The 24,399-nt window shown below is 41.4% G+C and overlaps 2 protein-coding genes across 10 annotated transcripts in view; both read left to right on the top strand.

Annotated features, from left to right (window-relative positions):
* erfl1 (Ets2 repressor factor like 1) overlaps positions 1-4,439 on the top strand; it is a 49,240-nt gene extending 44,801 nt beyond the window's left edge. For all 5 annotated transcript variants that reach the window (XM_061050252.1, XM_061050257.1, XM_061050256.1 and 2 more), the window contains exons 6-7: positions 940-1,069; positions 2,811-4,439. In XM_061050252.1, the coding sequence (XP_060906235.1) occupies positions 940-1,069; positions 2,811-3,619 (939 nt within the window). In that variant the 3' untranslated portion in view covers positions 3,620-4,439. The remainder of the gene's footprint in view (positions 1-939; positions 1,070-2,810) is intronic.
* Positions 4,440-7,752: 3,313 nt separating this feature from the next.
* Positions 7,753-24,399, top strand: part of arhgef1b (Rho guanine nucleotide exchange factor (GEF) 1b) — a 40,389-nt gene continuing 23,742 nt past the window's right edge. For 2 of the 5 annotated variants that reach the window (XM_061050226.1, XM_061050224.1), the window contains exons 1-2: positions 7,755-8,007; positions 20,474-20,523. In XM_061050226.1, coding sequence (XP_060906209.1) covers positions 7,923-8,007; positions 20,474-20,523 — 135 coding nt within the window. In that variant the 5' untranslated portion in view covers positions 7,755-7,922. Of the gene's footprint in view, positions 8,008-20,473; positions 20,524-24,399 lie in introns of all 5 variants that reach the window. The other 3 variants (XM_061050225.1, XM_061050227.1, XM_061050228.1) reach the window with 3 other exon arrangements.

Below are 24,399 nucleotides of genomic sequence, written 5' to 3'. Positions count from 1 at the left end.
CATCCCACGTCCTAGAAAGTGCTCCTAACTTGAAAGTACAGTAAGAAAGAATCATCCGTCATGTGTCGGCGCTCCTCTTAAGACGGGATAAGGCGACACCGACTCTGAAGGAGGTGGTGGAGGAGGAGGCGGTTTAAACTTGTCCTTAAAACAAAAGAAGACGTTATCCCCTCCTGCTCTGATCCCCGTCTCCGATGGCGTATCCATCTGTCATCGATTGAAAATGAAAGAAATTGAAAGCAGAGGGGTCGCGTCAGATCAGATCAATGGCGGGTCATTAATGCGGTTTGTTAAGCAACGTGGATCACGCAGCTTGGGAGTACAGTCTCGCCTTTCAAACTTGCGGGGCTGCGAGGTGACACATACTATTGATCCAAAAGTCCTGCTTGGGAAAAAAAAAATCCCCCCTTTGTCCCCTTCATTCCTGAGATTCATCTGTTCCATTTATTTTACCTTAGCCTCCTTCACGTCACACCGACACACACCGACACACACCGACACACACCGACACACACACACACACACACACACACACTGCTGCTCTACAACCTGAATGCATGTCACTTTCTAAGATCTCAGTCCTATTCGTCCTGTGTCCCTTCTTCTCTCTCTTCGTCATTTATCCTTTGTGCCCACAATCTTAATCGCTGGTCTCCAATTGACTCTGAACTCTTCCTGCCTTTGAGTGTTTGAGCCTCTGCGTCGCCCCTGCGTCTATTTCTCCTCCGGGTCCCATGGCACCTCTTTTTATCCTGTCCTTGCTGCGTCTCTGTCACTGTTTGCATCACACTCTGCAGGATGCTCGACGTTTGACTTTGGGCAGCACAACACAGCAGCACCATCAGAGCAGATGCATAGGAAGACATTTACGTTATAATAAAAAAAAAAACAATTTTAATATTTCCTCTGTCTTTTGTTCTCTCTCTTTTTGTCGCTCAGGCCATACAGTCCCTGTTTCCTCGATTGCCAGACTCCGGCAGGGGGACTTCTCTGTTTGATCGTGGCACCACGGCACCGGGGCCTGAAGGAGACAAGCTGAGACTGGACGCGTTCCCCTTCCTCAGTTCAGGTGAGGAGAAAACTCAGTCAGAAAGCAGGATTCATTTAGTATCCCAGGGACAAAACCGTCTTAGAGAGGGAAAAACAGCTTGTATGGGGGGCATATAGGCAGTGTATACACAGAAAGAAGGAAGGAAGAGATGGTGGAGGGAAAAGGGGAGAGCAGGGAGAGGAGTGAGGATATGGAGAGGCATGAACATTTATTGTTAAAGGAAATAAAAGAGATGGCTGTCCCATCGCAGCCCGAAGTGAGGCTGTGCTTCAGGTGAGAGAGTCCAGGTTAGCTTGTGAATTATGCATTTCAGCGGTGGTACAAAAACAGGTTGAAGGCTAAAGAAATCATCCACTTTTTCAAAGCGGTTGTTCGCATTTAACGACTTTTTCTCCCCACTGAAGTCTCAGGAAATGCATTGTTGATTTTTGTACATATGCGCCAGTGCATCGGCCTTTGTTTGTAATCCTGCACCCTCTGTTCGTGCATCAGAATGTGTTTCAATGTGCCACAGAGATAGTGTGTAAACAGATGTACCCTGCACACACACACACACACACACACACACACACACACACACACACACACACACACACACACACACACACACACACACACACACACACACACACACACACACACACACACACACACACACACACACACACACACACACATGCTTTCTTAATCACACAGCCTGCCTCCCCCTTCTTCTCCCTCCCCGCTCTGTTTGTCCTCAGGTCCTTTTCCCCCCCTTCTTCCCTTCTCACCCTCCTCTCCCTCCCATGTGTCCCCGTTGTCCTAATCCCTTCCCAGGCAGGAAGGCCCTAATTGAGGGTGCAGGCTTCAGTTTGTGGCCTGTGGGCGCCCATTACTGTGTTTTCATAAGCAAGTGAGGCCTGCCTGACTGATTCAATATTCATGTGTCTGCCAGCTACTCCTGGCCCAGCACGCAGAGACTTCAGCACTGTCAAATTAGCCCTGCATAGTAAATAACAGAGTGAGAGAGAGAGAGAGAGAGATAGGGGAGAGGTGGAGGGTGAGGCGGAGGGAGAGAATCTTTGAGATGGTTGTCGGTTGGAAGGAAGTACAGTAGGTCGAGCGGCAATGCTTTTGTTTGTTCATTAAAATTGAATTCAAGCATCACCTCAAGTTTACCTCCTTTCTCTGTTATCACGACGCTAACAAGGAGCTGAACTCAAATACAATATTTAATTTGCTGCGTCTTTTCCTCTTTATCTCAAACGATGCGCTGACAAGTCTGAACATTTTCGGGGGGGGGGGGGGAAAGATCGACAGTTTGCGAAGTTTTTTTTCTTGTCTGTCACTTAACCTCTGGAAGTGCAGGGACGATCCCTCTAATGCATTCTTTATTAAGTCCCTGCTGGATTTTTCAACATGGTGGTGAAGAACAGAGGCGACATGTTCTAATATTTCCATTTCAACAAGCAGGAAAAAAAAAATGTTCGGGAAAACTGCTTGATTAGTAGTTATATTTGTTTGATTTTCAGTGTTTAGTGCAGTGTAGAATCTGGGTGTTCATGTGAAGTGTTTGTACTGCTCAGTACTGGCATGCATAAATGAACCATCAGGTTTTTTTTGTTGAAAGCAGCCATGCCAGATTTGGCCCCTGTGGCTTCTCATTAGACTTGTTAATACCGCTGAGCATAATTAGTGAACATTCTTGGATGCTGTATGTCAAGAAACCTTTGGCCCTCCTGAGCACTAACCTCCATCTTTGGATTTTTCTCCATCCTAGGTGCCCCATGCTACTCCAAACCCCCGTCCCTGCTGGGCCCGTACCCGCGCAACCCACCCTTTGACTACCCGTGGGGCTTCAACCCCTACCTCCCAGGGGCCTTCTCTCTCAATAACTGCCCAAAACTGCCCCCTGGCTCACTTTACCCCTCCCAGTTTTACCCTAACCCTTTACAGAGCAGCCTTTCCCAGCTGCCTCACCCCTTCTCTTCCCTGCTCCCCCCGGGGGAGGCAGGTGGAGGTGAGAGGGGGGCAGCGGGGCAAACCGGAGGCACAAACGGCACTGCGGGTGGTCAACCAGTCAGACTGTGCCTGCCACCGTACCCGGGGAGCCTGTCGATTGGTCGGACGGACATTGGGGCGGCGTTGGGGGAGAGGGTGGAGGCAAATACTCCAGGCACAGGGGTGGGTCTGACTCTTGGAGCAGTTGGACTGGGAGCCGGAACTGTGGCGGGCCAGCAGAGTCCCACAGAGAGGAGAGGAGGAGGGGTAAAGCAGGACCCCGAGTCAGACTCAGACTTGGAGATCACAGATCTGAGCGACTGCAGCTCGGACAACGAGAACGAGCACGAGTTCGGCATCAGGAAGGAGTCCAGCCTGGCGAGCAGATCACAGATACTGCTGGATGGGAAGAAAGGGAGTGTGCTGCCACCAGTCTCCGCTCTCCCTCCGCCTGTGTCCCCGCATCCTCTGAAGAGCCTGATTCCCCTCACTCCTCCACCCCCATCCCTGCCTCCCTCGCTCTCCCCCTCCATGGCTCTGCATGACAGACACAGGGAGACAGAGACTCTCAAAATGATCCACAGCTAATACTTTCTCTCCTGCGTCCACCATCTTGCCAGTCTATGCTCTGATAACTCTCTTTTTCTCTCCTTTCTTTTCACGGAGACACTTTCCTGCTTTCAATGGTCAACTCTTGATGGACACTTTTTCAAGGAAAGGCAGTTATGTTCTTTACTTCTAGAATTACTGTTTCCCTGTTTGCTGTGTAAGTTTTTAACTCGCCCACAGTCCATTACCCTGCAGACGTGTCCATCTTATGCGTTCAGTTTTTAAGGTATCGGCTGTCCATATCCCCACCTTGTCCTTTCTGTTTTGATCTCTCACACCAAATGATCGCTCCACACTTTGTTGACTTGTTAAGCGCGTTGCCAGCGGGACTCGACAATTTTCTGTCTGCGGTCGAGCTATGATAGAAGGCAGCGAGGTGGTAAATTACAGCACAGCAACACCTACCCTGACAAACATTAACAAACAACATCCCTATACTAACAGAACAGAACAACAAATGATGCTCAGATCGATCCAATTTTACACATTTGTCCTGTAATTCTTCAGATTTGGACCATATATATAAAATCACCACTTGTTCTGAGATGCAGTCTAATACTGCCACCTAGTGGTCATTTTAGTCAACATTTTCTTTAATGGATACATCTCATCTCCCCATCATCCTTGGAGAAAAATTCTATTACCTATGAGTTTATTTTGCACTTACTTTTAACACATATTGTTTCTTGCAGGTTTATTTAAATTTTTAAATCCTAATTTTTAATAGTGATAACTGTGATAGTGTGTGAACATTTATTTTGTCCTGTGGTTCAAGTATTTTCTGCACATTTTCTTTTTTTTTTTTTTTTAAAGGGAAAGAAAAAGAGAGCAGAGGGAGCTGGACCAATCTAGAAATTTGTATGAATATTTCTGTGTATATATTTTATTATGGTGTACATTACATTTAATTATAATTCACTATGATAAGATTTAGCTGTATTGTTGTGATTTAATTCCGTATTTAAACATGTTGGATAAATTATAAGCTTAGGTGTATCAAAGTTTAAATTATTGATGGCAGAAGATCTGCACTCTGAAGATGTTTTTCTATGATGAGGACAGAGTTCACACTGGGAATTGTCTCTTCCCCCAATTAATTGTGCCCTTTGGTCATTTTTGCCAGATGCCCAATGTACAAACCCTTTGGGTTCAAAAATATGCTGGTAGACTTATTTTTATAGTTAGCATTCACCAAGTGTAACTGTAATGTAATTAGTCTAATGTGAATAATATTGGTCTTTGCATTTTCTTTTTTAAATCCTCCCCTCTAAATCTGTTTTTGATTATTTTTCAATCAGTGCTTTTTGTCCACGCCAGCAGCACAGCAATTTGGTTTGCTTGAGGACATTAAACAGTGTCGGAAAAATTATTCAAAAACAGTTTCTTTCTTCTCTAACAGGTCTGATGAAAAAACCTTCTTTTGCGGCCCAGCTTTCTCAGCACACAGTGCACACTACACCATATTGTACAGCTTCATAGCCTTTATATCTGATGGTTTGTCAAACAGTGCCCATATACCAATCGTTGTGAAAGCTCTATTGTAAAGTTAATGTAAAGCTCTATGTTTGTTGAGTTGCTACAGGAAAAAGGCCTCCAGTCACGTCCATGTGGAGTTCACTTACCAACAGCTGTAAATACTGTTTCCTCTGTGTGTATATGTGTGTGTACACATCCAAAAACGACAATGCAGTGCTTTCACCTGTCATCTCTTTGTTTTGCTGTAAAGAGGAAAAATGGAAAGTGGCAAAAAAGAAGAAAAAGATTAATATCTTCAAAGCAATAAACATTATTCTGGATAGTGGACTGTGGTTGACTCTGAGTTTGTTGAATAAATGCATTGTGTGACAGCGAGTAACAAAATGTGAGGTGGTGTTTCTGTCAAATCTAGTGCAGGGGTTCCCCTCACATTTTCTTTTACTACGACAGCATGGTTGAAAATCCATATTTTATGTACGGTACATTCAGTGAATTATATTATATCTTCTGATCACTGCACTAGTAGTTAATACATTTTAATACGGATAATATGTGACCACTATCACCAGCTTACTTATTGTGGTCACTATTTATGATTTGTGCTCAGTTTGGATCTTTTAAAAAGTTGCCCTACACCGATCAACAACACAGACTGTTTATTTTGCAAGCCTGCAAAAATGAGTCAAGAAAGCTGCAAAGAATTAAAAGTAGAAGTTCGAGAGAAACATTGTGTAGAATTTGAGAATTAAAATGACAGTCGATCAAAGGATTTCTTTCTAACAGCTCATATCTGCATCAATGAAAACCTCAATTAAATTGTGTTGTGTAATTTTGCTTCTTCCTTATTTTGTGTAATTTTTTATATTGTTATAGTGTTTCAGTTCCCCTCCTGGTTTAACTATTCAGTTGAATTACACATATACACTATTTTTACAGTCTGTTGGACATGTTCCCTAACCCTAAAGCATGAACATGTCCAACAGACTGTTTCCTCTTTTGATTATTATCATTATTACTCTGTTCTATGATGTCATTACAATTTACACACACACTTTAAACTTAAACACTGCACTGTCCTAAAAACTGTTGGACTTATGTTTGCCTTTTGTGCTGGCACTTCATCAGCCTATCAGTTGATTGTAGAAATATGTAGATTGTACACCTTGTTTAATTTTCTTCACCATCTCCAACACGTGAAAACATCTCACCAACAATAAGGATTTAGTGTTAAAAAATAATGTTTATTGCTGTGGTTTAACAGCATCGTCAAATGATTTTTTATTACGATTGTTTTTAACCTGAGTGAGGAACACGTCCATTTTAAATAGACCTCTCTATAGAAGCAGTCAGCGCATGATGTCAGGCCTTACAACTTGTTTTGAGTACATCTGGAAACCATCAACGTTAACACAAAGTCGCTGCAACAATTATCACTGAAATTGTATCCACCTAACAGCAGCCTCTCAAAATGTGCAACCATGAGGAGTTAACCTGATAGGAAAACTCTAGCAGGAAGGACCTTTCATAAAAATGAGAAGGCCATCGCTATATACAGTAACATTTATTTGTTAGCTTGTGGTTATTATGATGGACACACACATTTTTTTTTTTTAGCACATTCTAAATCTCTCATATAATCTTTTTATATGAGGTGATAACAGGCAATCATGTAAACTACTACATTAAATCGTAATGAAAAAGTCCTGAATATACATAATTTCAATATAACATGGACAGAAATATATATTAAAATACAATAAAGAACAAACGTGAACATCTTGAAATACATTAAAACGAGTTATAATATTATCATTGGACTTTAAAGTGATCTTGAGGTGGTATTGCTCAGATTTATTTGAGGTCATATTGTCAGGTCAGTACAGTTAAGAGGCGGCTTGGAGTCGACCGTGTCGTGTTTATGTTTCTCCACAAGGTGGCGCAAGGAGGCTAGACAGAAGAACAGCAGCGAGGCAATCGAGAGAGGGGAGTTTAAGTTAGATTTCAGCATGAACTATGTAAACAGTTGCTTTGATTTCACGATAGACACGTGTTCTTAGTGGTGGTCAAATATTTGTTATATGTTTTGCTTGATAATGTGCAGATTGTTCATGGAAAAAATACATAGCCTAATACAGCTGGCCAAGTCAAATAACTGATGCTTAATACAGAAGATATAGGGTTTTAGGAGCTAATATTGGCCAATTCATGTAGGGAAATAACTATAGTATAATATAGTAAATAGTTAGGCTACTGCAGACATTTATACAAATCGTTAAAGATAAAACTACATGCTCCCGCATTCCTCAAAGTTAAAGTATGAAATAAGAATATCAAATAAATAGTCAAACATATTGGACACAGAGTAATGTGGTTCTGGAAAGTGTTAAAAAAAATAAACACTTTAATGACTCCTCTAAATATTACGTGAAGACTGGCCTAATGTCGCGTAAACAAAACACAAACTATAAGAAAAAGTTGATATTGCGCTTAAAAAAAAACAATGTTCCCAATAGAAAAGAGTGAGGAGCCAATGAGGGGGGAAGGCTTAAAATGTAACACAGTGCGGAAACAAGCTGTTAAAACACTTAACCTTTTTTTTTATAATATTGCCACTCGAACCGTAAAGAAAGAAACACGGAAATAGTTACTTTATAGAAGAAATAAAAGTGTAATAGTATGTTAAAGGGTCAGTTATTGTGAAAGTCAAATATTTCGTACTTTCAGGTTCTAATAACCCTGTGTGTATGTGTTTCTTTTTTTTCCCTTTTTTTTTTTTTTTTTTTTTGCATGTGTACTTCCGCGTACAATGTTTTTTTCCCCACTGACACACGACAACTTTCGAGCAGGAAACCTATCAGACGCTTCGACTGTCGTTTCTCCTGTATTCACTGGTGAGTCTATTAGATACACTCTATATTTAAGAGCACTATTAAGAGCTTGAACTTTCATGGGCTCTATGCGGTGAAATTAAAGTGGATGTGGAGATTTGTTTTACCGAGAGAAACAGCTTACCCCCTCTTCACCCTCCTCCCCTGTGCGAGCTGCAGACGGTGGAGTCCACATAGAGGAATGCTGTGCTCGGCTGTCTGCATACATACCTCCTCCTGTTTGGATAAAAACGACTTTATAATAATAACTTTCAATGACATTGTCTTTTTATAAATGTAGCACTGGACTTGTGTGACTCTTGTTTGGAAACTTTTAAATGTGAGTCAGAGGCAGTGAGGACGGTGCATACACAACTTCAGGTAGCAGAGTTTGACCGTGTGTATTTTTTTTTTTTTGGGGGGGGGGGGGTAAAGTCATAGACGATTTTACGACTAGTCTTGTTTTGGTCTGATACTGAGCTGCAAATCACTATAATATTCTCAAACGAAGTTCTGCTGTGTCTTTGGGAGTCAGTAGGGAGTTTATAGCTGGTGACCTTGTGAAATTTTATGTATTCTCTGGAAAGTATCCAAATTGTAGCTCTGAGGTTGTTTCTCATAAGGAAAATACAGTCTTAATAAAGGCTATACAACTGTTTTTTTTTCCTTCTTGTTAAATTATTGATTAGTAGTTTTACTACTCGCTCCACTCGGCTCTCAGCAACGTGATTAGAGATTAAAGTAATCTGTGCCACATCAAGCTCTTTTTGTTTTTCTGTAATTTATCCATCAACTTTGTTTCTGCAACACACGAAAAGAGGCTACAAACATTGTTGCACGGTTTGACCCTTCCAGCTTCCCCTCCTCCTCTTTTCCCTATAGCCCTCACTCATCTGATCAACCTATATAGAGTGGGGGGTTTTAGAGTGCAGACAGTGCTCAGTAATTAGTGTCTACATATAATTGATTAGCCCTGGTGATATTGCCTTGTTAAACAGAGGACATTGCCTGTGAAGAATAGGCGAGAGTTTCCTGCTTAGGAAACTGCAATTACTGTACGTCTACTAGTGTGGCTTCATTATCGCTCTGCAGTCATCAACTACAGACAGCAGCTGGGATTACCAATTATTTGTCATGTTTTCATTTATCTATTATATCTATTTATTTAAGCAACCGTTTTGCAGCCAGGTTGCCAGTCCAGTTTGTCCCGTTTCTGCATCGATGGCTTTCACTTTTCCTGGGGGTTTTACTCTGGAAAAAAAAAGGGAGCTCTGCCCCAGCAAACTCATATTTCTGGTTAATGCTAATAACAATTGGGTTTTCTTGTTGTTAGAAATGGCTATGTATGTGTAAAGGGCGTCGAAGGCGGCCGTTTTCGGAGACTGTGACGTGTTCCTCAGCCAGCCGCTACACCCCAGAGGCCCCATGTGAAGCAGGCCCTGCCACTTCCTGTTACGCTCTGCTAGACGAGAGGAGCCCTGCACTTGTCCCCTCTCTCTCTCTCTCTCTCTCTCTCTCTCTCTCTCTCTCTCTCTCTCTCTTTCTTTCTACGTTTTACAAGTGCAGGCTTGTGTGGAGCCCAAGGGCTACCTTCTCTTCCTTTTAAAGGAATGTTGGCTATTTAATCAGAGTTGCTGTGCCGCTCTCTCTCTCTCCCTTTCTCGCGCTCTCTCTGTTGTTACAGGCCTACCTAAACTCACCCACATGTGCAGCCCCTTGTAGGGGTTGGAAGATAAACTCTGATGAAGATACAATAAGACGCAACGGTCTTTATTAGCCTCTGTGAAAGAATCCCAACAACTGTGATGACAGGTAATGGCACCCACCTCTGGAACAGCCAGGGGGTGTCCTAAGGGCCTGGAGCTGTGTTGCAGGAGAGGTAATAATTTACTGTAGTCAGAGCCGACTTCAAAGGGAACACAGGTATTCTTCTCTGGCTTCAGTCAGATTGACGCACAGTCTGCAGATAATGAGAGACAGAGTGGACTGCGAGGCTCTGCTTCTCTCTGCGGGTCAGCAGAGAAATCTACTGATTCCTCCTGAATGAGCTCAGTGGGTGAGGTGGGTTGAAGATACCGAAGTGTGTGTGTGTGTGTGTGTGTGTGTGTGTGTGTGTGTGTGTGTGTATGCATGCCATAGTGCATGGGAAGATGGTTATGTTGCACAGAGCCCTTGGCACAACCACACAGCTAATCTCAGCACCAAGCAAGGTGAGACACTGTAGGCAAGGCAGTTCAGTGCGTAGATCACCCATATACATATGTAGCATGTTGTTTTGTGCAAAACGAAGTTCTGAAATATACATTTTCCACTTAGTGCACATTTTCTTAACTGAATTTTCAGAGAATTCACTGAAGACAGTTGCATAGGCGGCAGTAGCTCAGTCTGTAGGGACTTGGGTTGGGAACCGGAGGGTCGCCGGTTCAAGTCCCGGTGCGGACCAAATATGGAAGTTGTTCTGGTAGCTGGAGAGGTGCCACATCATCTCCTGAGCACTGCCGAGGTGCCCTTGAGCAAGGCACCAAACCCCCTCCCCACCATCAGCTCAGCAGCGCCCGCTGTGGGCCGCTCCGTCACTCTGACATCTCTCCATTAGTGCATGTCCATAGGATCCTGTTTGTGTGCATGTGTGTGTTGCATGACTACAGAGTGTAAAAACTGAAATTTCCCCTTGCAGGGATCAATAAAGGTAAATCTTAATCTTAATAAAAAGATATAACAGTAGTGGAACAGACCACACCAGTTTCAGAGTGCTGGTATTGTTCATGCTTAATCTTATGAATGAAACTTTAACATTTTTAGGGCATGGCCGCTCTTCCAGCCAATGGAATCCCCCCACCACACTCAGCTGTGTTGTCGTGTTTTAAACCTTAAGCTCTCAAATATCAAAAGTTGCGCAAAAAAATATTCTATTATTCATCCTTTGCAAAGATGAAACACTTGTGCCACTGTTCTGTAGTTAATGATATCAGCTCATTCACAGGGCTGTAATGGTCAGTGTGTTCACCTGCCTGTCTCTGTCATCTCTCTGCTGTCATCAAGGACGGCTTCAGTCACCAGATTAGATTTGCAGTTTGTGTTGTCAAAGTGTGGACATGTGTGGTGCAGCTTGGATAAACCCCACAACTGAACAAGCCATTCAGGGGCCCGAAACAAATTGCATCCAATCTCAGTGTGAGTGTTTACGTGCTCTCACACTTGTTGATAACAGGATTTTGTATGGCAAGTGTCACCTTTGCCGCGGCAGTTTGTCCCTCTCACTCAAGGCAAAAAAAAGGTCGAAAATGGAAAGAGTTACATCCGTCCGTCCAAGTGTGAGTCAGAGAGAGAGAGAGGAAACAGAGAATGAGCTCTTTCATTTGAGGGCCAGGGTGGAAAAAGCGAGACTAGACTCCATAGATGATGTTTACTCTTGAGGAGTGAAGGATGGGGGGTACGGAGGGGTCCTCCACTCTCTGCATGTGTGCAGACTGTTTGTTAGTACTGAGGAATGACACTTCTGCAATGAATACCATAAATCAATATTTCAATTGACATTTTTTCTTTCAGAATAAATTCACAGCCACCACATAAATAAAGTCCTCCGGTAAATTTGGCCAATTTTTAAAAAAAGTTATATTTTGGGCTTTTTTCCCTCTTTATTCGATAGGATAGCTGAAGAGAGATAGGGAAGAGTGGGAGGAGAGAGTGGGGGGATGACATGCGCCAAAGGGTCGAGGTCGGCTATGAACCCACGGCCGCTGATGAAGAATATAAGCGGCCCGCGTCATGACAGCTATGCTATCAGCGCCCCCAACATTATTTTTCATGCTAAATTGGATTGAACCTAAATTCACTTGTTTTTGGTGCACCACACCTACTACCAAGCACAGTCTTCACTTTGTTTTTCATTTGGACTATAGTTGTATGACCTCTTTGTGGCTTCTAGGGCGCTATATGAAATGATATGAAACTAGTTACCTCAAGTGATGTCATTCGAGTCAGCTTCGGTTTTTGAAAATGAGAGACTGTGGAGTTAGAAACAATTGATCAAATGAAGTTTCTGTTGGTGGCAGCTTCTTGTCTCTGCAGGAGGCGAGCAGCTTGATGCTACATTTAGGCACAAAGAACATAACAACCCCAAATCTCCTCATGAACTATGGTGAAGTTATATTGGCTGTAGACTCTTGTACACTCTTGTATACATTCATTTGAAATACTGATTTAAACTTGAGGTAAACATTGATCATCGCTACAGAGAAGTGTCTAAAGTGATAAACATTGCACTGTCCTTTTATACCTTATGGTGTCGTCCCATCCTGAGAGAGACAAGAATGTTGTAGGTCTGGATTGCACACTATTGGCATGAGGTTAGCTTTATCATGAATGGTGTTCTTGTGTGTAAGTAGGGAGAAGCAGTGTTGACAGAATTATGCGGATGTTAAACTCTGATAAAATTCTGCAGGGGGAATTTTTCTTACTTCTTTGTTCAGTATCACTGTAAAGTCGGAAGCCAATTAAAACTGGACAGTGAACTCACAAAAGCACAACAGACATCATGTGTATTGTTGAGTCGTGGTTTTCGTCCCAGAATCAGAAGTTTCTGTTTGGCCTCGGCAATCACTGCTCCAATCACACACACACACACACACACACACACACACACACACACACACACACACACACACACACACACACACACACACACACACACACACACACACACACACACACATGGAAGCAGTTAGACCAAGCTGGAGGTTCACTGTGAGCTGCCAATCCATGCCAGTCGATTGGCCCTAGCCTATCAAATGTTTCCATGAAGCGAATGACCTCTATATGGGGACATGCAGAGAGAGAAAGAGGGGGAGGGTAGGGGAGGATGGAAGGCGTTGGTTTGGGTGGGGGTGGCAGTTTGTTGGAGCAGGAAAGTGAAGTGTACTTTGGCTCCAAGGAGAGACGATGGAAAATGAAGAGAAGGTGTGCTGAGCCCGGGTGAATATGCACGGCTGTGCGCGGAAGAAGCTTGTTATTTGTGCTACCTTGTTGAACATCATCATCAAAATGCTGCACACTGAGATTTGGGGAGGGGGGAGGGGGAAGGGGGATCGTTCAGCATCATTAAAAAAACCTCTGAGAGCAATGTCTACTCAACTGAGATCATATGAAGAGAAGGTCAATGATTCTCTGCAGCGATTGTGTCCAAATAAAACCATCAAGAAAAAGGTCATTGCAGTAAAACTCTCAGAGAAGATGTGGCAGATGTGGTGCAACGAGTCCTTTAGAAATGGTCAGACGTTCAATGATATGATTCCTATTTTTTTTTTTTTTTTAAAAGAACAACATGTAAGGTAGGATCTTGTCAAGCAATGAAAAGACCTGCCTGTGCTTTCCCTGCACCATTGGACCTAATCTTATTTTAGCCACTACGTAATGGTCGTTAAATTACATAATTGGGCCTTGTCTGCCGGCCATGAATGCACTGGCTGTCTTGGAGCGATCATACAAGGGACCGTTTTATTTCAAGCTAAAGGTGGAGGAGAAGAAGGAGGGACAGGGAGAGAGAAACGGTGAGTGAAAAAGGAAATGCAGGAAGATGACATTTTCTCAAACAAGGTATAAAAGAATTAGAAAAAAGGATGTGGTAGTCGAAAAACAGGCGTTAAAAAAACGTCTGAGCGAGCATATTCTCCACTGCAGAAGAGTAACTCCCTCTCTCTCACACACACTGATGTCATTTCCCTTGTACTTTACACAAACTCTCTGCTCTGCTATCTTCTCTGTCTCTGTTGTTTGCTTACTGTCTGAGCTGTGACAAGATTTCTGGGAAAGCTTTGCCCTCAGTAATGTTCACACCACTGTTCTGTTACCCTTTCATGGCCCTGAATATTTGATTTGAAGTTTTTTTTTATCTTGAAATATCTTATCTTGGTGAGTTGAAAAGAGTCTTATCTTTAATCAAGTCTCTTGTTTGCGGAATAATTTAAGACGCTTGTGTTCTCTGTTGGGATAATCTGTGCTGAAGTCATACCTTCTGAAGGTTGTGCTTTACACTCATGAAGTAAAGTTTCTAAAGAATGGTAAGAATCAAAGCATGTTGACTTTAAGATGTCTTTACCTTCATTCACTCACATTATACAGTCCAAACTCTTGTAATTGGAACTCCAGTGGTTTCATCAGATTTTCTGTATCTTGTCAAAGTCAGCATCCCCAGTGCTGCAAGTTTTTGTTGAGGTTTTACCTCCCAATCCATGTTAACAATGAAAACCTCTTTTTCTTCCAGATTAAAGAAAATGCCGCCTCCCTAGACACATTATAGCTGTTTTCACTGGCTGCATTGTTCTCCCCGTGATGTTGTGTAAACTTAATAAGTGTGTCAAAGTAGTGGCTTGTTCCTTTAAGACAGCATTTGTCTGTATTTCTTCCAAGCCCATCTGATATACTGGTCAGTCAATGTCATTGCTGATGCATGCCTATCACATATACCCTACGCTATACTCTTTAATGCCCCGCTTTGGGAAATGTTGTTTTGCACTCGAGCACTGCACACATTTAGCTGCCTCCACAGTAGCATCAGTACATAGAAACAATCCACATGTGAACAGAGGACCTGTGAAAACCACTAATAACATAAAGTGCACTTTACCCATAGGTACAAGATCTGCATAAAACAAAAATAAGAGAAAAGATAAGAACACTGTAACGCTATAGCACAACCCATACAGCCTTTGAGAGAAGTGGACAAAAAGGATTTTAGTTTTTTAAGGTTCAGTTTGAATTGGGGAACTCTATAGTCCTGCAGATATAAGAGCCTCTACACAGAGTGCAGGATGTGACACAGGTCGGTCAACACTCTGTGACGCATGAGTATAAACGGCTCATGTATTGACTGGAGGGGGTGTTCATGGTGCGTCCCATTTACCACAAACTCGGAGCTGGGAGTGACGTCACACCCGAGTTGATCGCACTCCAGTTGTGAGTTGGGAACAAGTCGGACAAGAAACATGAAAACATCCAGGAGTACCTTTGTTTTGTTAGCTAATACCAGGTGATAACAACACACTACGTGATAGTGTGTGAGCAAAACCAACATGACAACATGTCCACAGATAGAACCGGCACAATACTGCCCGTGTGATTGAATTATTTACACAAAAAGGTTGTCACAAAAAGGACTAAGTTGCTAATAAACGCAATAGTTACAGCTAAAACATAACTGTTGATGCACATAGCAGCCATGTTGGATTTTAACTCAGGCTACTGAAGGTTCTCCGAGTTGCCAAGTCAGAATCCCGACTTCGGGGGGGCGTTCCTGATGAAGTAGCAGACTGGCCACTTGGAATTTCCGACTTCTGAGATCAAATGGAACTCACCATCAGTCCCCCCATAATCATCAAGGCAGTCTGTGGGAGGAACAAGCTTGTATCTGTATATGTTTGTGATCAAAATGAGAAGAAGTTTTTTCAACCTGTAATGCAGAAAAGATGGCTTGGTCTGATTTGGAAATGTTGTCATTTAGTTGTTTGTCAAGTACAGCAGCCTCTGAATCCATTATGAACAATATTCCGAGGGCTGTCTTCGGAAACCTCAATTAAGAATATTTATTTCAGCATACTTAGTATCAATATCTAAATGTCTATTTTCATTCTTGCTTTAGCCACAATATCTAAATTACATATCCCCTCTACTATATTCATCTGTGTTAACATGTCAGAGTAGTCAGGCTCTACTTTTCTCACCTAGTTGTCAGAATGTCAGAAGCTAAGCGTGCAGCATTTAAGAAAGTCAATTTACCTTTCATAATTATAAAATGAATGTTGTTAGCAGTTATACAGTATTTTTCCACAATTGTGACGCATACCCTTTAACAAATGACGAATTGTGACTAATCATCATTTCAGAACATTTTCACTCATGTTGTAGTCATTGTCGTCTCTGCCAGATAAAGCCAAAACCATTAAGTCAAGGTGGAAACCTTTTAACCTAAAGTCTGTTCTTGAACACGTTTTCAAGATGCCTCTGTGCTACTCAGACTTTCCAAACTTTCTCACACATACGTTTCAATAGTCTGTCTTTCTTTTTTTTCCCACTGCCTTTCTGCCTTATTCCTCATTTCCTGCCGCACCGTGTCCCCTCTTTTAATTTCTTGTCCATGCTCCCTCTCCTCCTCAATGTGGGCCCCTTATTCTTTCTTCTCTCTGTTTAGTCGGTTTTGTTCATATAGGATAATATATGCATGTTTACCAGTCTTAGTTCGTCCGTGAAGTTTCTGTTCGAGCCATGAAGTAGAACAAATACGTTTCTAAATTCAAACCATCTAAGGTTCTTTGACAGTATGTAAAATATAGGAAGATAAATGTTGAGATAAAAATGAGAACACATTATTCAAGTTGTTGAAGATCATACTCTTACATTACTATATCTGTATCACGTCTTATGTTGGACATTATCTCTTCTCGTTACTCAAATTGTATCGTGGTAATGTAACTGTTTTATTCTTATACTATTGAACAAATGTTAATGTAATTGTAAAAATGCCAAAAGACATCTGGCAAAGGGACTGTGGATGAGAATTAGAATTGTTCTCCTAACTCTGGTACATTTAAATCTGTCTGAATGTTGATTACTGTGCACTGTCGCTTTTCAAATAAATACATAAATAAAAACACATTTTTTTCTCATTTCCACGTCAGGGTGATTGTGTTGTGAAAGTGACATCTTTTATGTCCTCTGAAAACCCTGATCTAAATTTGCATATAACTATGTTGCTTTAGGCTGTCTTTTCCTGTTCAACTTCTTTTTGCATAACTCTGTGTTCCGAATTTTTTTCATCACTTCTCATGTCGTGCACACTTCCTTTTCTGGTTCCTGTGTGATCTTAAGAGTGTGAGTGTCACCGCTGTTTTCTTTGATGCAATTTTTTTTTTTTTTTTTTTTTACAATTTCCCCATTCTCTCTGTCTCTCTCACCTTCTTTCTGTCTTGCTTTCTCTTTCTACCCCCCCCCCCCCCCCTCTTTTCATCTGATAGGTCATACAAGAAATGGCTCTAATAGCTTCCTGAGGAAATTACATCCTCTTCCTGTCTGTGTGCCTCCCCATTTGCCACCTTCCACTCCCCCAGTTTTTTTTCCGCTTCTTTTTCTTCTTCTGTGCTCAGTGGCCTCAGGGATCTGCTGCTGGAGGAGCAGTGGTGCTGGTAGGAATCCCCCTCCCGTCACTGCTAATGAGGCTGGGTTCTGATGAGAGAGCCAGATAAACAGCAGCACAAACACAGCAAGCTATAGCCATTAGCTGCTCTGCTATTTTTGGACACTGCCCTCATAGCATATGGAGGACAGGACACAGCCTATTGTGACTGAGCGTAAGAAGAGAACAGTGACCTGTGTTCATACAATGGATTCTGTGGCCAGGTGCATTCAGTTGTTGTGGATGAGAGGAGCTTTAGTTTTCAGTACAGGGACATACATGTACTGTAAGTACATGTGTGAGTGTCGCCTGCTGTCATTTTGTTGAAGAAAGAAGATTATACTAATGCAGTTCAATTCTGTCTAGTCTTTTTTTTGGTAGCGCACTTAACCACAAGCAACAGAGATGTCACACTGGTGAAGAATCAGAGTGAACTTTGACTTCGCACACACACAAACACACACAGCACAGTTCTATCCTGTTGGCTGCCACATTTACGAGACATTTATTGAGTTGGATACTAAAAAAAACATAAAAAAACAAGCTTTCTCTTACTAGTTTGTCTGGAGTTGCCTACCAAAGCTTTAACTCTGTGATTGAGCTGATTTGTTGAACAAATAATAACACAAAAAAAGTTTTTATATATCTCAAAGGAATCTGGAAGTTACGAGGGTCCAGCATTTTAGCTATTTCCTGCAAGAATTTTACTGTCGTGTGTGTGTGTGTGTGTGTGTGTGTGTGTGTGTGTGTGTGTGTGTGTGTGTGTGTGTGTGTGTGTGTGTGTGTGTGTGTGTGTGTGTGTGTGTGTGTGTGTGTGTGTGTGTGTGTGTGTGTGTGTGTGTGTGTGTGTGTGTGTGTGTGTGTGTGTGTGTGTGTGTGTGTGTGTGTGTGTGTGTGTGTGTGTGTGTGTGTGTGTGTGTGTGTGTGTGTGTGTGTGTGTGTTATCAAGTTTGAGCTGCACTCTTGGCTCTTAGCGTTCTGCTCAGTCTGCAGAGTGAGTGCAGCACAGATCATGTGATCATGTAAGAGCATTATTGTGAGGAAACTTGCTCTATTTAATTTAACACTCTTTGTTTAAACCCTCAATGTAAGCGTGTTAAAGCTTGTTACTTGCAGATGCATGCAGCCTTTTCATAACCTGTCATTATTAAGATACTTTCTACTTGTTTGTGTATCAGAGGCTGCTGTTCATTGCAAAGATGTCTTTTGGAGCGTCTTTATCTGGTCGGTGTTTTAGAGATGAGTTTTACTGATTAAATAAGACATTATTAAAATACAGCAGGTGTACAACAATGAGCCAATTCACTGTTTGCCAATCCACATAACGACACACTTTGTTCTCTGTTTGATTTTCAGAAATGCAATATCAGCACTTTTCCTCTCTTAACACTTTGGGTACATTTGAATAGTCCTTTTGGGTTAGGAAGGTTCCTCACTGAGTGAAACGACGGGGAAGAATTTATGTGTAAGCAGTGATAAGAGCTGTTTGAATTCTCCAAACGTTAAGGAAAGGAGCTTCACCGCTTCCTTTATTGTCTCCTTTAGCTTAGGACACACTGGACCATCCTTAATGAAAGGAGAGAGGAAAATATCCCCCACAATTCCTTAAGTCAGCTTTGTTTGATGTGCAGCGCCTCTCAACTGTTCATGAAAACAAGGCAAGGCAAGTTTATTTATGTAGCACCTTTCAGACACCAGGCTATTCAACGTGCTTCACACAGGCACATAAAGCATTTCAAACATTTCACAAGATAATAATATAGACACACACACACACACACACACACACACACACACAGTATTATACATATCTGTAAGTAAAACAAAGCAAAGCAAAGCAGGTAAGAAGAGGGTGGGCAGATAAATATTCTCCATGAGACAACATTGTCACCTCACATATTGTAGCTTTGTTTTTTTATTTCATCTAAAACTCCAATCAATCAAACTGTGTTGCACTTACCACTTAAGATAACAGCTAGGTGTGGTTAATGTTGAACCACTGCATACTGCAGTAGTTAAACATAAGCAGGATTTCTGCAGTTTTAATGAAACATTGTTTTTCCCATCATGATTAAGGCCTAAGTAAGAAATCCAATTTGTGATGGTGGAGTGTCTGTACTACAGGCTGAAAGTAAGACACAACCAGTGTAGCCTATATTGATAAAAGTAATAAATGATAATGATAGACACAAGGTGATTTAATAAGATGGAAAAAAGTCAGACTGTCACAGCGGATAAAAGCTGCCTCGTCCTGATGAGCTGTTCTGTTTCATAACCTGAACAAGGTCTTAATATTTATCACCAAGGTTTTCACGTTTAATGGCTGCACTAACAACACGGCACCAGGCGAAAGATGCACTCTTTGTAGTCCATCTTCAACAGATTGTAGTTATTGCAGACCCATGTGACATCTGTAACATCTGCCTTGTGTTAAGAGCAGTCTGATTCTTTCATCACTGCGGTTGTACTCCCTCTTATTCTCTTCACACTTCTCCTCGTCCCTTTTTATCAAGGTCAAGGACAAGTGGACAGGAGAGAACTTAGGGTGACATGTTTTGGACTTCTCGAACGGATTCTTTGTGGTGTCAATTTAGAACATCTGCTTGAAAAAGCACTGTATAAGGTGTTTCAGTCCAGCTCCTATGGCAAGTGGTTTTCACATCTACAACTAGACATTTATACATCAAAGATATCTATAAGTCAATTCTTCCAAGTCAAAATAAGCATTTCAGATATCAACAATGCTATTCTTCCTATGATAAATGGCATGATTTTTGCCATTCATTTGTGTTGGGCTTTCAGTTTTAGATATCTACAACGTCATTCCTCCTGTCCAGAATGAACATTGTGGATATCTACAATAGAATTCTTTCAAGGAAAACCTCTAATTTCTACACAATCCAGAAATTAAGACTCATAATTTTAATTCAGATATCCAAAATGAAAACAACATTCCAGATATTGACAAAGTACTTTTTTAATGACTTATAACTGTATTGAAAATATCTTCAATTAATCTTCAGTTGCCTAGGAAGAATTCTACTGCACATATCCAGTGGGGAATCATTCTGACATGGTGGATAAACTGGAAGCCTGATACACATGAATGGCAAACGTGACATAATTTATCCTACAGGAATAATCATGTTCTTAAATTCTTTAATTACAATTTTGACTTTTGAGAACACAGTTTAGATACATCCTTATGTGGATGTCTTAAAATCTGATTACTGAAGGGAGTCTGTTTGCTTTGAGTGTTAAAACTGCTCGCCATAAGACGCTCTTAACTTACCACCCTGCCCTCTGACGGTCACTGATTGACAGGTGTGGGACCCTCCAGTCGTGGTATGGACACTGAAGATGCCCACTTCGGGGTGAGCTCACAGCTTTACTCCTCCTCTGAGTGGCCGTGGGGTTTGCGTAATATGTCTGATGTAACTGTGACTCATGTTATAATTAGGCTGCAGCGTAACCTCTTAATGACCTGGTGGAAAATATGAAATGCTTCACTGTGCTGCTGCTTCTACACTTTCAAAAAAAGGTTATTTACCTATAAAATAGGTTTATTTATTTTGCTCATGTACAGTATGAAATGTCTTTCCCCTGAAGCAGAGAGGAATGCTGCTGTAAAGGACCAGTTGTCATATAACACACACACACACAGACACACACATACTCCCCACAATCACATAGGAATGGCCCCCTCCCACATACGTGCTCAGTCTTAACCCACACACACACAAAGGCACGTACGCTTGATGGCTATCATTGGATTGATGCCACCTGACACTTAGTTAGTACAGGAATGTGATGAAGGGGAGGGAGTAGAGGGCAGGGTGGGGGGCCAGCTGCCGACTCTCAGGAGCACCGGACCCGATCTCCGCACTTCTTGGACGTTCTGTTCGAGTTATCCCATCGGCCCTTTTCTTTTCTCCGCCTCAGCCACGTCTGTATGAGTCCCGAATGACCCTCATAGGTTGCAGTGAATATGACAGCTATCATGCACTCGTAGAGGTGAAAGGAGGGAGGGTCTGCTTACTGTTGAAAACTCAGACTGTCTCCATCTGTTGTCTGACCCGTGCCATATGCTGGAATGCACCACTTGGCTCCTCCTGCCACGCCACGATCTCTTTAAATGCAGAGCAGCGTTGACCTTCCCCACTTCCCCTCTGACTAGCCGCAATTTGATTCCCCCCTGTCTGCTCAAGTTTTTCTCTCTGAGTACAAACATGGATTACAGTGCCTGAGATATCAACCAAGACATAACAACAACAAAGGATGGACTTCAGCGTCTCCTGTAATGAGGAGGCTGAAATGCTCTGATCTGTAGTCCAACACAGTGGCAGCATTTTTCTGTAAGGGCTTTCTGTAGAGTTTGGAAAGGCATCTTCTGCTTGTTTTACTGTCATTTAAATGTGACTGTTAAGTGACATATAAAAACAAATCTACTGTCAGTGCACTTACTTTTAATACTTCAACAGTCACCGTACATGATGTAATAAACCTTTGATGAAGGCCGATATAGAAAACCATGGTAACTAATTTAAGCAGAAGTCCCAAATATTTGATGGTCAAAAGCTTGAAAATAAATACAAATCTAGATATCTTGGTCTGACGATGGTGTTGATTGAATATTTTGGGATTGTATTGTCATTAAAAAAAAAAAAGACATTAGCTGGAGCTCAAATAACTTTGAATGGTATCTTTGAGTTTGAAGTTTTTACAAGCGTTACAATACATTTATCACGAACATAATCAGCACATTAACCAATAACAAAATAGTAAATTCAGTTAAGCTCTTAGCTCTAAGCTTTTCTAAGGAAAATTTGGAGAGACTGTTAGACAGCGCTCTCCACAAACTGACAAACAACTCACTAAATAAGAGGATAAATGGCAGACACTGGAAATGATTTCTGGTTGACTCAGCTAACGGAGTTGTGGGCTCTATGCACCTGTCATCAGGGCTTTATCTAATCTTTTCAACATTGGAGCTGTAACAGTGCAGCATTTTATCTTTCCACCAAGACACGGCATGTTCTGCTTTTGCAGAATTGTTGTTCTGATGACTTTTTGTTTTGCTGGGTAAGGTGGTGTTGGCTGTTTCATTACGGTAAGGTTCTTGGTTGCAGTGTGTTTGTGTGTGTGTGTGCGTGTGTCTACTGTATGACTGTATGTGTGTGTTCGTACACATGTGAGTCTCTACGTTTGGCTAACCCCTCCTACACATGTTGCTCCAACACTGGCCTTTCTCAGCCCACAGCCCGCTGGATATGACCATGAATGAACACATTCTCTCTCTCTCTCTCTCTCTCTCTCTCTCTCTCTTTGTCCCCCTGACTAATGCTCCTCTTCTCTCTGTGTGTCTGTCTCTTTACAAGAACTCACCTTGACCTCAGATCATTTGTGAGGTCTACTGCACACTCTGAAAACACACAAAAAACATTTCCTTTCAAACTAACCACTAAGTGATTTTTCAGTTCCTGCTAAAAAAAAACATATAGCCTTCATAACCGCATACTATAATCAGACACTTTCTGTTTACATACAAACATGTTCCTTTTCAAGAGACACTGAAATTCAACTTAAATAGGCCTATTGAATGCAAGATTGTGAATACTTTAATAATGCATTAGTGATAAAGACATTGCTTTAAAACATTGTCCTGGGCAGAAATGTTCCCCAGCATTATTATTGGTATGCCACCATTCAATTCAATTAAGTTTATTATACATTTAAAGTGCAGTATACAGTCAGTGGACAATGAAATTAAATGCCTATAGCCCTGACATATATTAACAACTTTTTTTTTTATTGTTCCATATAAAAAAAAATAATAGACGTACTTATGAAATACATAATATACTTATACTAATATTCAAATACTTCACTGAACAAAACTTGTCTAGTGAATTTTACTATTGGATGTAAGGGTGCTCATTGGTTTGAAGCAAACTTGGATGAATAATGAAACATAAACATATGTCCACCCCGATCTGCTGCGTATATGAAGTACACTGTGATGTGGGTTTTTGTTGTTTCACTACCTCTAAATATAGTTAGCATTACTTCTTGAAATGTGATGCATCTGCTTTTCCATTGGTCTTGGACCGGTTTTGTTGTTGAGTTTTTCAAGTGAATCATATTAACAATCCTCTCCTACAGACCACCAGAGAGAGTTTTGTCCAGTCAGCACAAACACACACAGTATACAGTACGTGAGTAAACTGTAATTACTGCCGCCATAAAGGGACACTAAATGATGTGAGTGAATGTGTTGTAACTCTTGATAGTAAAATAAAACAGATAACACTGTTAAACCAAAGTACTCAAACACTTGTGAGCAATAAAATGCATAATAAAGCAAGACTAAAACAAGTACACTTAAACCATGTAACGAGTTACTTACAGTTTAGTGACAATCTTTTCATTATTATATATCTTTTCCACTTTGAAAACTGCATTTGAGGGATCAACACAATACATATATCTATGTATTTCTATCTCTACAGATGGGAGATACATCTAAGAAAAATATTGGATGATATATTGGTGTCTGATTTTTCTCTTCCTAATACCTACAGTATATCGGTATCGGCCTCATTATTCTCGTATCGGTCTGACCCTAGTCCACTCCACAGCGCTTAGATTTCTGTTTTTTTTAAAGTTTGTTTTGTTCTTTTACTCCATCCTGCAGTGAAAGAACAATTCCAGGTAATAAGGCCATCTTTTAACAAGGATTTGAACTTGAAGATGGAAAGTTTTGGAACCATAGCTCTTAATCTACACAATAACTCCTGTAGTTCCTCACGAACAGTTTCTGAGGGCTTTTCAGTCATACAGTTATTATTGGAAACACCTTTTCCTACAACACACTTCTTTGCCCTTTAGACTGTCCTTACACTGGACAATGGTCAATGTTGTACAGTGTAGCTGTTTTTTTTTTTTTCATGTTTATTTGTATGTGTGTGTGTATGTGTGTGTGCTTGGGTGTTGCCTGCCTGGTAGCGGCTCTGGGTCTGCAGCCTTCAGAGGATTGAATTCATGTTATTTGTGTATTTTTGGGTGTGTATGCAGGGGAAGTGGTGTGAGGGTAAATTGGTCACCTGCTCTGATGTAATTTTTTTTCCCATTCATGGAACTCAGAGGCAAAGACTTTCATAAAGCTTTAATGTCTGATAGATTAGTTATATTTTTAGAGGGTTAACATCATGCCAGCTAGAAGAGTGATTTTGAGTGCATTTCTAAAAACG

The sequence above is a fragment of the Labrus mixtus genome, chromosome 11, assembly GCF_963584025.1.
Source record: "Labrus mixtus chromosome 11, fLabMix1.1, whole genome shotgun sequence".
NCBI classification, from domain to species: domain Eukaryota; kingdom Metazoa; phylum Chordata; class Actinopteri; order Labriformes; family Labridae; genus Labrus; species Labrus mixtus.
This window is presented reverse-complemented; position numbering and strand designations above follow the sequence as displayed.